Source organism: Musca autumnalis, unplaced genomic scaffold (genome assembly GCF_047663935.1).
Source record: "Musca autumnalis isolate F117 unplaced genomic scaffold, ASM4766393v1 scaffold_1, whole genome shotgun sequence".
NCBI classification, from domain to species: domain Eukaryota; kingdom Metazoa; phylum Arthropoda; class Insecta; order Diptera; family Muscidae; genus Musca; species Musca autumnalis.
The window spans coordinates 35,074,040-35,087,031 of NW_027411644.1; the positions used below are offsets into that span (position 1 = coordinate 35,074,040).

At 33.6% G+C, this 12,992-nt stretch overlaps 2 protein-coding genes across 38 annotated transcripts in view; one reads left to right on the forward strand and one right to left on the reverse strand.

The window, feature by feature from the left end:
* Positions 1 to 3,655, reverse strand: part of gish (casein kinase I gish) — a 187,592-nt gene extending 183,937 nt beyond the window's left edge. For 20 of the 37 annotated variants that reach the window (XR_012411291.1, XR_012411296.1, XR_012411285.1 and 17 more), the window contains exon 1: positions 3,550 to 3,655. The gene's annotated coding sequence lies outside the window, so the exon portion shown is untranslated. Of the gene's footprint in view, positions 1 to 246; positions 548 to 3,549 lie in introns of those variants that run through there. The other 17 variants (XR_012411289.1, XR_012411298.1, XR_012411303.1 and 14 more) reach the window with 5 other exon arrangements.
* Positions 3,656 to 10,241: 6,586 nt separating this feature from the next.
* Positions 10,242 to 12,307, forward strand: aurA (aurora kinase A). Its single transcript, XM_073972450.1, has 3 exons — positions 10,242 to 10,502; positions 10,568 to 10,889; positions 10,995 to 12,307. Exons 1-3 carry the CDS (start codon positions 10,368 to 10,370, stop codon positions 11,810 to 11,812), a joined length of 1,275 nt encoding a protein of 424 aa, XP_073828551.1. The 5' UTR covers positions 10,242 to 10,367; the 3' UTR covers positions 11,813 to 12,307.
* The last annotated feature ends 685 nt before the right edge of the window (positions 12,308 to 12,992 follow it).

A 12,992-nucleotide genomic window follows, 5' to 3' on the forward strand; every position in this document is an offset into this window, starting at 1 on the left:
ACTACTTCTTTTGGTAATATCTTTTATTTTATAACAGAAACGTGCACTTTTTGGACAATTCACAATATTTGTTGATTATTTTCTGTTAATTGAAACACATTTCGTTTGCTTTTGTATAACTCTGAAAAGCTTGCGGTCCATCTGTCTGTCTGTCTTAGCGTTAACAAAAATTTAGGCCACCTCCGTCGTCACACACAGAATAGAAGAAAAATGTTTGTCTTCTCTATATTGGCAAAATATAATCACCTTTTTTGCTAATTTAACTACATTTTTGCAAGTATGTATTTATTTTTGTTAATTGGATTTTGGAATATTGTTTTTTCTCTTCACTATATACAACTCAAAATGATATTTTTTAAACCAGCAGACAGTCAGAGACTTTCGTCTTCGTCGGGGTGTAGTTTATTTTCTTTCTGCATTTATTCTTTTTCCGATTTTTTTCTGCTTCTTCCTATGCTAAAAACTCTCTTGATATCCCAACTGACGGACTCTGGCTCTCTATGCATTTGACAATTAGACTTGAGGAGTTGCCACTCTGCAATGATATGGCACGCAAATAGCAACAATCAGTCAGTGTTGCAAAAACTACTGTTTTTTGTGAAGTTTAAGGCGGAAAGAGGTAAACAAATAGCTAAATATTTTATATTTTGTTAAGAAATTGTTTAAAATATTTAGCAAAAAATATTTTTTAACAAGGGATAACATTAATAAAATTATTTCAATGAATAAAAAGAAATCTCAAATCATATGTTTTCTCTTGTTACCCTGTAGGAATTGTTACTAACGATTGGAGATCTTTTCATTTCAAGTTTTTAATGGCAAATAAGATAGATTTTTATAGCTCGCGGGAATTTTTTTTGTATATAAAGTTTGCAATTTAATATCTATGTCCCCAAACATCTGTTTCAACTGTTTTTAAAAATTACCAACAAATGAAAAGATACGTTTATATCAAAGAATCTTGTTCGAGTAAGTTGTCACAATATTAACTGATGGTGTATAAATGTTTTACGTGTTGATCTAAATAATAGTTCGTTTAGATATAACTGGATGTAATAAATCCAAATAAATATTCATAAAGAAGGTTAATACCCCGGTTACACTTAACCGGATTAACCCAAATGTCAATTCCATAGCGCAAACGTCAAATAAATCCTCATGAAGTGGGTTAACCCGATAAAATACTCTAATGCAACACTGCAAAAAGGTATAATATAAATATGCTATAAGAAAACATCTTGATGACTTCCAATAAGAATTAAATCGGTAATAGTCTACGCCTACGAGGTAATAGCAAAAGGTGCCAATGACACCATTTTATCCCCTAGTAAAAGAAAAGGCTTCAGTTGCAAATATTAAATCTCAAATAAAAACCACCATGGATATATACAAAAGACTCTAGAAGCCTATATTAGGAGGTCTTCTTTTTATATAAGACTGTTATGGGAGGTATTCTATCTAAAGAAGACTCCTTTGGAAGGTATTCTATCTATAGAGATCCCTCTGTCTCTGGAAGACATCTTAAGGAAGTCTTCTTCTGTCTCTAGAAAACGCCTTTAGGAGGTTTTCTATCTATAAAAGTCACCTTAGAAGAATCGTTTAAAAGAACTTCTATCTATCGAAGATCTGTTTAGGCCAGAGTAAGGCAATGGGTCTCCCGCGAGCGTAAATTTACTCCTATGTATAGAAGACTATATTGGGAGGTCTTCTATATTTAGAAAAATCCTTTCAGATGTCTTCAATCTCTAAATTACTCCTTAAGGAAGTGTTTTGTCTCTGGAAGACACCTTTGGGAGGTGTTCTATCTATAAAGCACACTTTTGAAGAATCGTTTAAGAGAACTTCTATCTAAAGAAGTTCTCCTTAGGCGTACCTCTATAGAAACAATAACTTTTTAGGCTGCGTTCTGTCTCTAGAAGACTCCTTTATGAAGTTCCCTACGGAACACTCCTTTAGGAGGTTTTTCTATCTCTAGAAGACTCATTTAAGAGCTTCTCTATCTATAGAAAATACCTTTATGATGCCTTCTATGTATAGAAGACTATATTGGGAGGTCTTCTATCTGTAGAAGAATCCTATCGGATGTCTTCTATCTCTAGGAGACTCCTTTAGGTGGTCTTCTATCTTTAGAAAATTCATTCGAGGTCTTCTCTATCTAATGAAAAGACATTTAAGAGGTTTTATATGTCTAAAAAATTCTTTTAGGAGCTTCTCAATTTGTAGAAAACGCCAGAAAACTACTCTACTACTCTATTTTTATGTTTGTATGTTCGTTCTTCTGTTCAATCTAGCTCTGGGTCTATCTCCAGTTCCAGGAAAGTGGCTGCTTGTGATGGGATGTAACCACAGATCCACTGGAGTTAGATGAGTAGGTTTGGCTGGGCAGTTGAAAATGTGTTTTGTGTCGTGCGGGCCCGCTGCATGCTGGGCAAATGTCTTGCACGGCACGATCGATTTCCGCCCAATAAGAATTTAGGCGACTGCAATATCCCGAGCGTAGTTGAGCCAAAACTACTCTAGTTTGTCGTGGCAGCAGACGCTTCTCAGCTGCGATAGATGGGGGAGGTATTTCGAGGACTTTATTCACACTATATTTGTACATATGTATGTTTCTATCTCTAGTAGACTCCTTTGGAGGTATTGTATCTCTAGGAGTCTACTTTTGGAGGTCTTCTATCTATAGAAGACTACTTTCGGAGGACTACTATCTATACAAGGCTCCCTTAGGAGGTAAATTTTCGGAACGTCAGACGCCCATGTCTCGGAAAGAGTGAACTTCCCCCAACGAACTTTATATTTTCGTAATCAGGACCTGTGGTAAAATTTCAGGTCGTACCGATTTTTTCAAAAAGAGCGCGGATAAACAATGTTCCGCTAATCATTTTATTTATTTATTTTTTTAAGCTCGGAAATTTTCAGTCCATTTCCTACTTTACAAATAAAATGATTAAAATTATCTAAATCTTTATTTTTTCATATGTTCACCATTTTGTCTCAACATAACTGTTTTAGTTCCAACATCTAGTCATTAGTTCCGACAGGGTATGGTATGAAAATAGACAAGTATCGATATAGTTACCATCATCTTCTTACTACATCATTAAAGCCGGTAGCTCATGTACCATTTTTGTGTCATATATTTCCATTTTGGCAACTTTTCATCTGCCATAAAACCATCATTTAATTTATATTTAATCTTAATTTGGATTTTTATCGACACTCATAATTTAATAATCACAAAAAATCTCTTTTTTTCATCTTCTTCTTGTCACTGCATAATTTCTTTCTGTATGTACAACACTTTTCATTCACACGCACACAACAGCAGTTATCGCCATCTCATTTACACACATAGCGAGATTACAACAACAAAATTTCATATTTTATTTCTATTTTGCTTTTGTACTACTTCACTCTATTCTTGAAAAAATGTGAAAATTTTTTAGGCGCACACCAAATTATTTTGGGTTTTTATCTTTAAGCTTTTATTTACACCAGCACTTATTAATAAAATTTTCATGCTTTCCACTTTTTATTTGTTTAAATTACCATTTTATATAAATGTTTTTATGATTTTTTCCGGTCTTAAAAAGACCAAAAAATTACAATTTTTCTCCACAACTTTACCAATGCTGCCAAACAACTGAATTGGTTTAACAGTGTAACCAAGTTTCGGGAAAGGTGTCATGTTAAATCGTAGCGTAAAGTGCTGCGTATGATAACGTATGGCTGTTAAAAATTATGGATGGAAGAAAACATTTATGGGTGTTTTACACGATATGTAATTTTACATATGTGTTGTCACTTTGCGTATACATTTTCTATATAAAAAGTGACAACTCATATGTAAAAAACATATCGTGTAAAGTACCCATTAGCATGTTCGCGGACGCAAAAAAAAAAAATAAAAAAAATAACTTTATTTACCAATTCGTTAAAAGGTCGAATAACTTAAAAACTAGATCATTTAGTAATAAGAATATAAAAATATTTGTTGAAATCATGGCACAATTTCCCAGGTAGTGGTATCACACCAGCTGATCGAATATGAAAAGTCAAATCCCTTTATAAAAAAATTATTTTTGTTGTAATTTCCCCAACAACATAAAGAAAGTTTTGACATAACATATTCAACATTTTACGATGCCACTACCTGGGTAATTGTGCCATGGTTGAAATCCATGGTACAATTATTACAGGTAAAAGCAAGTGTTGTTGTACAACAATCGATACAACAACCACATAGAAATTTGTTGTTGTACGTAATACTAGTGTCATAAGGCATATGGGCAAAAATGTAAACAAATATAAAAAATATAAACACATTTTGAAGGTTCATAAATTTAGTCTTGAAAAATGTCAAGGCTTTTTGAATGAAAAACGTTAGATTTTGAAATTTAACGTTTCAACTACATTTCTTCTTAACAAAGAGTTTTTAGCGGTATGTATTTCTCTTAATATAATATTTACAATCACTAATAAATAATTGATTCTTTTTCAGATGGAATCAATAATTATGAAGAAAAAGCGACGAAGGATGACAAACCAAAGGGGTTATATATCGCAACGGCCAAGATTGTTTGTGCTTGAATTTTGTTTAATGAATTCTTTTAATGCTAAATACTACATGCAAACTTGTATCAAAAAGAAATAAAGTGCGCCGCGCCGCATATAAGCACTTCATATGCTATTGTCCTGTGTTGTTGTTGTTGGATCTTGCTTGCTATCAATGCTTGCACCCAATATAGTTGGTAATGAGATCCAGGGCTTCATCGACCAATACATTCAGAGTGAGCTTTATTTTAGCTGTCCATGGTGGATGATTTCATATTCCTCAGAGGAAGAACTACACTAAATCAGCTATCTAGACGTTTAACCTATCTCTCCACGCCATGGTTGTACAATAATATGCACATATTAGAATATATATGGAGGTTGTGAAATATCAAGAAGGTGTACTTTAAACTTTTTTGTAGAAGTTTTCGTCAAAGTCCCTGTTTCACTCAACAGGTCTCCATATTCTGCAAACTTCTGTCGTCCACGTATATAGTTAATTATTCAACATTTCAAACACGGTTGAAGGGTAGCTTTCTCTATGCAAATTAGAAAGTCTTTTTAGGTCAAATGCTACAATGACAGTCACGGAATGATCTGGTTCAGTCCTCGACTTATTACATAACTTTGTAATTAGGTGTTTGTGTTCGTTTACGTATACTAGCCATGGGAGCCACCGTGGTGCAGTTGTAAACACTCCCGCCTTGCACTCAGAAGGTCAGCTGCTCAATTCCTAACCAGATTTTCATACATCTTCTGTTTTGGCAGCTTTCATTTGCAGAGTATTTCAGCCATGAAAAAATTCTATACAAGAGCGGCGATAGAAAATAGTTTCCATATCATTGAGCTAATATGAATCGGCTTGCATTCAGTGATATGAGAAAAGTCTCCCTTGTCCTTTTGGGAATGTTCGGAGAACACATATATGTATATGTTGGACACGGGAGTCCCATGAAAATCATTTCTTAACATAACATTCTTTTTTTTATATTTTTAATTTCCATCTGTTTGTATGTGGATGTTTTATTTTTTTATTTTGAAAACAACGGTTGACAAAACGTATACACAATAACACTAGTATTACGGGTGAATCTAATCAGCTGGGACTTGCTTTTACCTGTATTATTGTACCATGGTTGAAATCCAAGGCACATATATAACCCTGCGTTTACAAATGACAGGACAGTTGACTTCATGTATTGATTGTCAAAATCCCACAACTTGCCTGAGTGACGTAGGCGTCCAGACAACTGCGAAAACAGTTGTAAAATTATGAATGAAAACCACCGATTTCTTTTTGTTTTCCGTTCACATATTTTGTTTTGCACATATTCTTTTGTTTTCAGCACATTTGAATTATCATCTCACTTCTTTTTCACAAAAATGTCGAAAATTTGTCAACCCGGCTGTCTGTGAAAAACTGATGGACAGCTGAGAGACAAACGACAAATGTATGCATGTGTTAGTAAATCAGACTTGTATTTGAAGACAAACTGTCTGGTGTAAACGCCTAGTGAGGTAGAAGTGACAATCAGCTGTATTTTCTCTTATGTTACACGCTAAAACTTTCATATGAAACTTTCCATTGTTTTGGCGTTCTTAGGTCGAGTTCCCCATTACAGTAATTTCATAAAATTACTTTTGTATGGAACTCGATCTGTGAAACACAAAATAATGGGAAAGTTTCGTATGAAAGTTTTAGCGTGTAACATAAGAGTTTTACTTTTTTTGGAAATTTGGTTTTCAAAATGTAATAGAGTGGGTCTACTCATGAAATTTAAAATTTGGAAATTTGCTACCATAAAAAAATGCTTTTCATCCTAAACGTGTAATAAAATTGCCTACGGCAGTTCTGAATGCTTTATATTCAAATTTGTTCTATTTTAGAGGATTTTCAAAATGTATTTATGTTTTTCCTGAGAAAATATTTGGAACGACCCTATTATTCAATGTTTTATTTGACAATTAATTTTCAATAACAAGAATGTTGTTTTTGTAATTTTTTTAGTTGTTGTAATTCATGCACATACCTTATATAAATTTGCCTTGTTGGAATCGTTGAATAATACTTTGGGCAATAATTTCGGAATGAAGTTGTGCTAGTCCCGGTCCTCACTAGAGTGATTTCATTGAACAAATTGCATGAAATTATGCGTCTCTAGATCGACTTCCATAGTAAAGTAAAATCATAAAATTGCTGTAGTGGGGAATTCGATTTAAGAACGCCTAATTTCATGAAATTTTTTAATGAAATTCACGCTAGTGTGGACCGGGACCTACCCAAATGTGCCAAATGATTTATTTTTGTAAAACTTTTTGACATTATTGTAACAGATTGCTAAGTCTTGGGGCTCAATTCTTGTTCTATGAAAAGTTGAAATAAATACTTTTATAAAGGGAATAAGTGTCAAATGAAAAATTTTATAAAGAAAATATTTTTCATTTCAAATTTTCGTAGAACAAGAACCCATCCCCAGGTCCACACTAGAGTGATTTTATTGAAATTCATGAAATTATGCGTTTCTATGTTGAGTTCCATGATAAAGTCCCGGTCCACTCTAGCGTGAATTTCATTAAAAAATTTCATGAAATTAGGTGTTCTTAAATCGAATTCCCCACTACAGCAATTTTATGATTTTACTTTACTATGGATGTCGATCTAGAGACGCATAATTTCATGCAATTTTTTTAATGAAATCACTCTAGTGTGGACCGGGACAAAGTAAAATCATGAAATTGGCGTTGTGAGAAATTCGAACTAAGAACGTATAATTTCATGCAATTTTTTAATGAAAATCACTCTAGTGTGGACCGGGACTAATGCTAATACTATGTTTACATTTACGAAATCCACTCGATTTCATCTGTCAATTCCTTTGTGTATACGTCAAATGAAAACTCATCTGAAATCGATTGGATTTCATTTGACGTTTGAGCAATGAAATCCACTCGATTTCAACTGTCAAATCCATAGGTTAAACGTCAAATGAAATCTCATCTGGATCTGTGGATTTCGTAAATGTTAACCAAGCATAATGCAACTATCTTAGTAAATGTACGGTTGGTGGCGCGAAAAGGTTTTCATAGTTTGATTTTTTTACGAAATCCATCCGATTTCAACTGTCAATTCCATTGGTTAATGAAATTCAATGCATTTCAGATGAGTTTTTATTTGACATATGCGCAAAGGAATTGAGAGTTGAAATCGAGTGGATTTCGTAAATGTAAACGTAGTATAACTTGCAGACAGTTGGGTATACACATTATAGTTTAAACTTCAATTTTTTCGAGCTGACACGTTGGAACGACATGTCAAACATTGCCGAAATACACAGGAATTTTAATTGAGATTTTGACCAACAGAAGAAAGTGAAGTATTGTATTATAGAACTCATGACACACCATGATTCAAGGGTTGCTCTTGATTGGGTCCTCTTCCATTTCTGTTGCCATCCGATGATTCTGAACCGCTTTCTATACATGAAAAATGTTGGTCAACTTCAACTCCACCTCCAAGTTACGCCAAACTCGAGTTAGGTCTGCCTTGGTTCATTGATACACGGATGAACACGTATAGTTTCCAAAAATTTCTAATTGTTTTTTTATTTGTTACATTCAACCTGCTCCTGATTGGGTCCTCTTCCATTCCTGATTCTGACCCGCTTCCAATACCTGAAAAATGTTGGTCAACTTCAACATCAACTCCGCCTCCAAATTTCATTTCATTTATTTTAATATAAAAAAGCCAACATGGACAATAACTTATATTATCTTACTACAATATCCAAACATTCAAGAAGTTGAGAATTAAACTAAAACGCCAAACTCGATTGAGGTCTTCCTTGCTTCACGGATACACGGATGAACATGTATAGTTGCCAAAAGAATTTCTAATTTTTTTTTATTTGTTACTTTCAACCTAAAACACAAATAAATACAATTGATTGTCATTACAAATGCAAAATATTAGCTTTTGCCGATTTTTTTTATATAAAAAATGTCCAAATTTACATTTTTTGAGCAACTCACCTTGATTTCTGTAGTGAGAGAAAATTGCCTCACATGCTCACTTTTTTGGCATTTATGATAGCTACTTTTCTCCCGAACGTGAGTTTGGTTCTCCCTTATGATGTTTGTAATAAAGGAGGAGGCGCGAGTGAGAAAACTCACGGTGAGATGATGTTTATGATTGGGCTGAATGTTAATTATATTTTCCAGAAGGTTATAAAAAAACTTCATTTTATAGATATAAAGCTTAAAACAGATAAGCTGGAAACACATACAACGTTTGAGTAAAGTTTTGTGTCGTTTTGGCCGTTTTTACACTGTTGGGCATGATGCCGAAAAATTCAAATTCATTTGAAATATATGCCGACAAACAGATAAACGCTGGACTTTGGTATCGTCGTCGCCCTGTTGTTGTTGTTTTTTTCTCGACGCCCAACGCAAAACTTTAATCAAACGTTGTATCTGTTTTTAGCTATACAACGTTTGATTAAAGTTTTGCGTTGGGCGTCGAGAAAAAACAACAACAACAGGGCGACGACGATACCAAAGTCCAGCGTTTATCTGTTTGTCGGCATATATTTCAAATGAATTTGAATTTTTCGGCATCATGCCCAACAGTGTAAAAACGGCCAAAACGACACAAAACTTTACCCAAACGTTGTATGTGTTTCTAGCTTATAGCCCGTTTCCACGGTACGTCGTTCGTTCTCTATTCGTCGTTCGACCCTCAAATACGAATAAATTACTTGATTCGCCATACAAAATTCTGAGAACGAACGAAGATTTTTCTATGTTGTTCAAGTAGAAATACTCTCCGAACAACGATAAAATATGTCCCATCCCTAACAAATGAGAGAATTTATCGAAAATAATAATTATGACATGTCTAAATTCAAAATTGAAAAATTTGTTGAAAACACAAAAACTTTTAGAACAAAGGAAAAATATGAATGAAAATTAATGAACTAAACGTTTTATATAGATGCAGAAGGAAGATGGTTGTGTTTCCTTTTTAATTCCACACACATTTCTTGTCCATTAGTTCAAAATCGCGTAAAAAATCAGAAACAAAAAGGAAACAAATAACTGAAAGTCGTATACACAAACATTGTTTTGACATGTCTCTCTCTTTAATTATGAAAATAGAAAAATATAAAAATATATTGAAAATACAAAATTATTCAGAATTTATGGAAAAAATAAATGAAATGTGTGTAGATAAATATAAAGATACATTTGAAGGAAAGTCTACTGTTTTTCCTATTCATTTAATGTATATTTTATGTGTTTTCGGTTCAAATTTTCGTGAAAACAAATATGAAGGAAATTTTGTTTATGTTTCTGTTAATTACGAATGGTGTCGTGGAAACGGGTTAATTCGTGTACGTCGTTCGACAGGCGAACAACGTAATTGAAACGCTCGTGTGAACATGACATTAAGTCTTTGTTGTTGTTTTTTACTGAATAAAAAAAATATTTTTTTCTCAAAAAATCAAAATGCACCATTTTAGTATTTTTTGAAATTTTCCATCCCTGATGCAAACCCAGCCGTTCAAATGTTCTAAACAGCTGTTTAATATACTTTACGTTGTCGACTAATCACTTTCTGATTTGACATCTCCTCATATTCCTTTGCTACCTTTTCACACACACAATGACATTTCTGTTCAAATATCAATTCAAACGGTTCATTTTCTGTGTTCTGTGTGCGCAAATCAAGAAGAAAATTTAATAGCATTTTTTTTTACAAATTTACAACACCCTTTGACTTTTATTAACAAACTGTTTCCAAACCGATAGAGAAAATGTATAAAACTTCAGCCTCTGGTCACAGAGAACAATTAAAAACTAAAACGAGCTCCGAATATCAACAGCAAAATGCAAATCATATTGGCGGGAGTATGGCGACGACACAACAACAGCGTACTATGAATAAAAAGGTTTGAACAAATTGTAATGAGATTTTTGGGAATGAAGTTATTAAATTATTTCCAATTTTCTTTAGTTACCCGAAGTCAATTCTAAGGTCATGTCTAATAATGCAATGCCACCACCAAAAACCACAACCACGGTGCCAAGAAATGCTGCAGCAACAACATCAAAAATGGGTTCTTCCACCACTTGCCCTAAGGTGGGGGAAAATTGGAAGAAACCGTCAAATCCTGTCAGTAGTGCTGCAGCTAAAATCCAAAATAAGGAAAATATCGGTAATGCTGAATGCAAAACGGAAAATGGAAAATCAGCAAATATACCTCAAGTGAAAAAAGAACAAGATATGCCATCAAGTAGTTCGTCATCATCCTCTGCAGAGGATCAACAGAAGACTGGTAAGGTTATGGTTTCATTTATATTCCTATTGGGGGTTCTTAAAGCTGTATATGGGTCTTCTACCTATTTATTTTCATTATTGATTTTTATCTGTGTCTTTGCAGAAATGAAAAAGGATGGCAAAAAAGTATGGTCACTCTCCAATTTCGATATTGGACGTCCCTTGGGTCGTGGTAAATTTGGTAATGTATATTTGGCGCGTGAGAAGGAATCCAAATTTGTTGTTGCCCTTAAGGTCTTGTTCAAGCAGCAAATTCACGAATCCAATGTTGAGCATCAAGTTAGACGAGAGATTGAAATACAATCTCATCTACGACATCCCCACATTCTTCGTTTGTATGGTTATTTTCATGATGAGGCACGTATATATTTGATATTGGAATATGCACCCAAGGGCACTCTATTCAAAGAGTTACAAGCTCAACCATTGAAACGTTTCGAAGAACGACAATCGGCAATTTACATAAAATCCCTGGCATCTGCCTTGCAATATTTACACGAACGTGATGTCATACATCGTGATATAAAACCGGAAAATTTACTATTGGGTCACAAGGGCGACTTGAAGATTGCCGATTTTGGTTGGTCTGTACATGAGCCGAATTCTATGCGTACCACATTGTGTGGCACATTGGATTATTTGCCACCAGAAATGGTCCAGGGAAAGCCACACACCAAGAATGTGGATCTTTGGAGTTTGGGTGTGTTGTGTTATGAATTGCTGGTGGGAAGAGCTCCATTCTTGGCCACCGAATATGATGATACCTATAAGAAGATAATTAAAGTCGATTATAAGCTACCTGATCATGTGACAAAGGCAGCTGCCCATTTCATATCGAAATTATTGGTGTTGAATCCTCAGCAGCGTCTGCCATTGGATCAAGTTTTGATACATCCATGGATTTTGGCTCATACGCAATGAGAGTAGTGGATGGAAGGATATGCTATTATAACTTATAGGCTAAAGCTAAACATTTATATTTTTTTGATTTCTTTTGTGTTCTTTTTGTTTGTAATTTATCTTTTTGTAAAACAACTCCGGTGATTTGTCGCAATGTTAAACGTGAGGAAGCACTTTTGGACAAAGTGACAAAATGCAAGTTGGTTTGGTATAAGGTTGTTATGAGTAAATCTCTGGCACCCTGTACTTATGCTTTTTGATTATTTGACATGACCTTGCCAAACCAATTTGTGTTTGCCACCATGTCCTTGAGGTGGAATGTATTTTTTATATGCACGAGTATGCTTTTCATTGATGCCTGTTTTCTAAGAGTAGAGTATGCCTGCTGACCTACTGATGTATAAGAGAGAGAAAGAGAGTGAGAAAAAGATATTTGTTCTTAATAATTTTTAAGTTTTTTTATATTTATTATTAATTAGTGTTTCAATAAAAAATAAATGAAAAAAAATCTTTAAACATAAATACATACAAACATGCTTGGATTTTTTTATTCATTAATAAATACATTTGTTGTTTTTTTTTTTTTCTTTCTTTGTGAACTGAAATTATATTTTGAGTCAAAATTTCTGTGGTTTTTGTTCAAAGGCCAAAATATTTTTTGGAATTTATTTCTAGTGAAATACTTTCAGTTTAAGGTTATAACAAAGCTGTCCTTTACCAGAAAAAACATCTCTCTGTTATTCACATTTAACATTTATCACAGTAAAAAAATACGAATATTAACAAAAATTTTATGTAGGTGTGTGAGAATTTAATAAAGAATTTAGAAAAAAAAAAAATAAATGATTGTGATTTATAATACCGTTAAAAAAATTGTCATGGACAAGTATTTATAAAAAGCTGAAATTTTCTTACAAATAATAAAGCGGATCTGGCAAGTTATCTGAAGATGTTTTGTAAATATTTCGATTAAGTTATTGAATTGATTTACAGTCTTCAATTTTTGAGAAAAATAAGGGGTCTTTGTTGGGGAGGAACTTAAGATGGTTCACGAAACATACCTGGATGAAACAGCGAGTCATGTAATGGTTGATGCTTATATCTATACAAACCCAATTAGGTTGGTCTTCTATGCATAGAATACCACTTAGATGGGTCTTCTATCTACAGAGGACCCACCTAAGAGGTCTTATATAAAAAG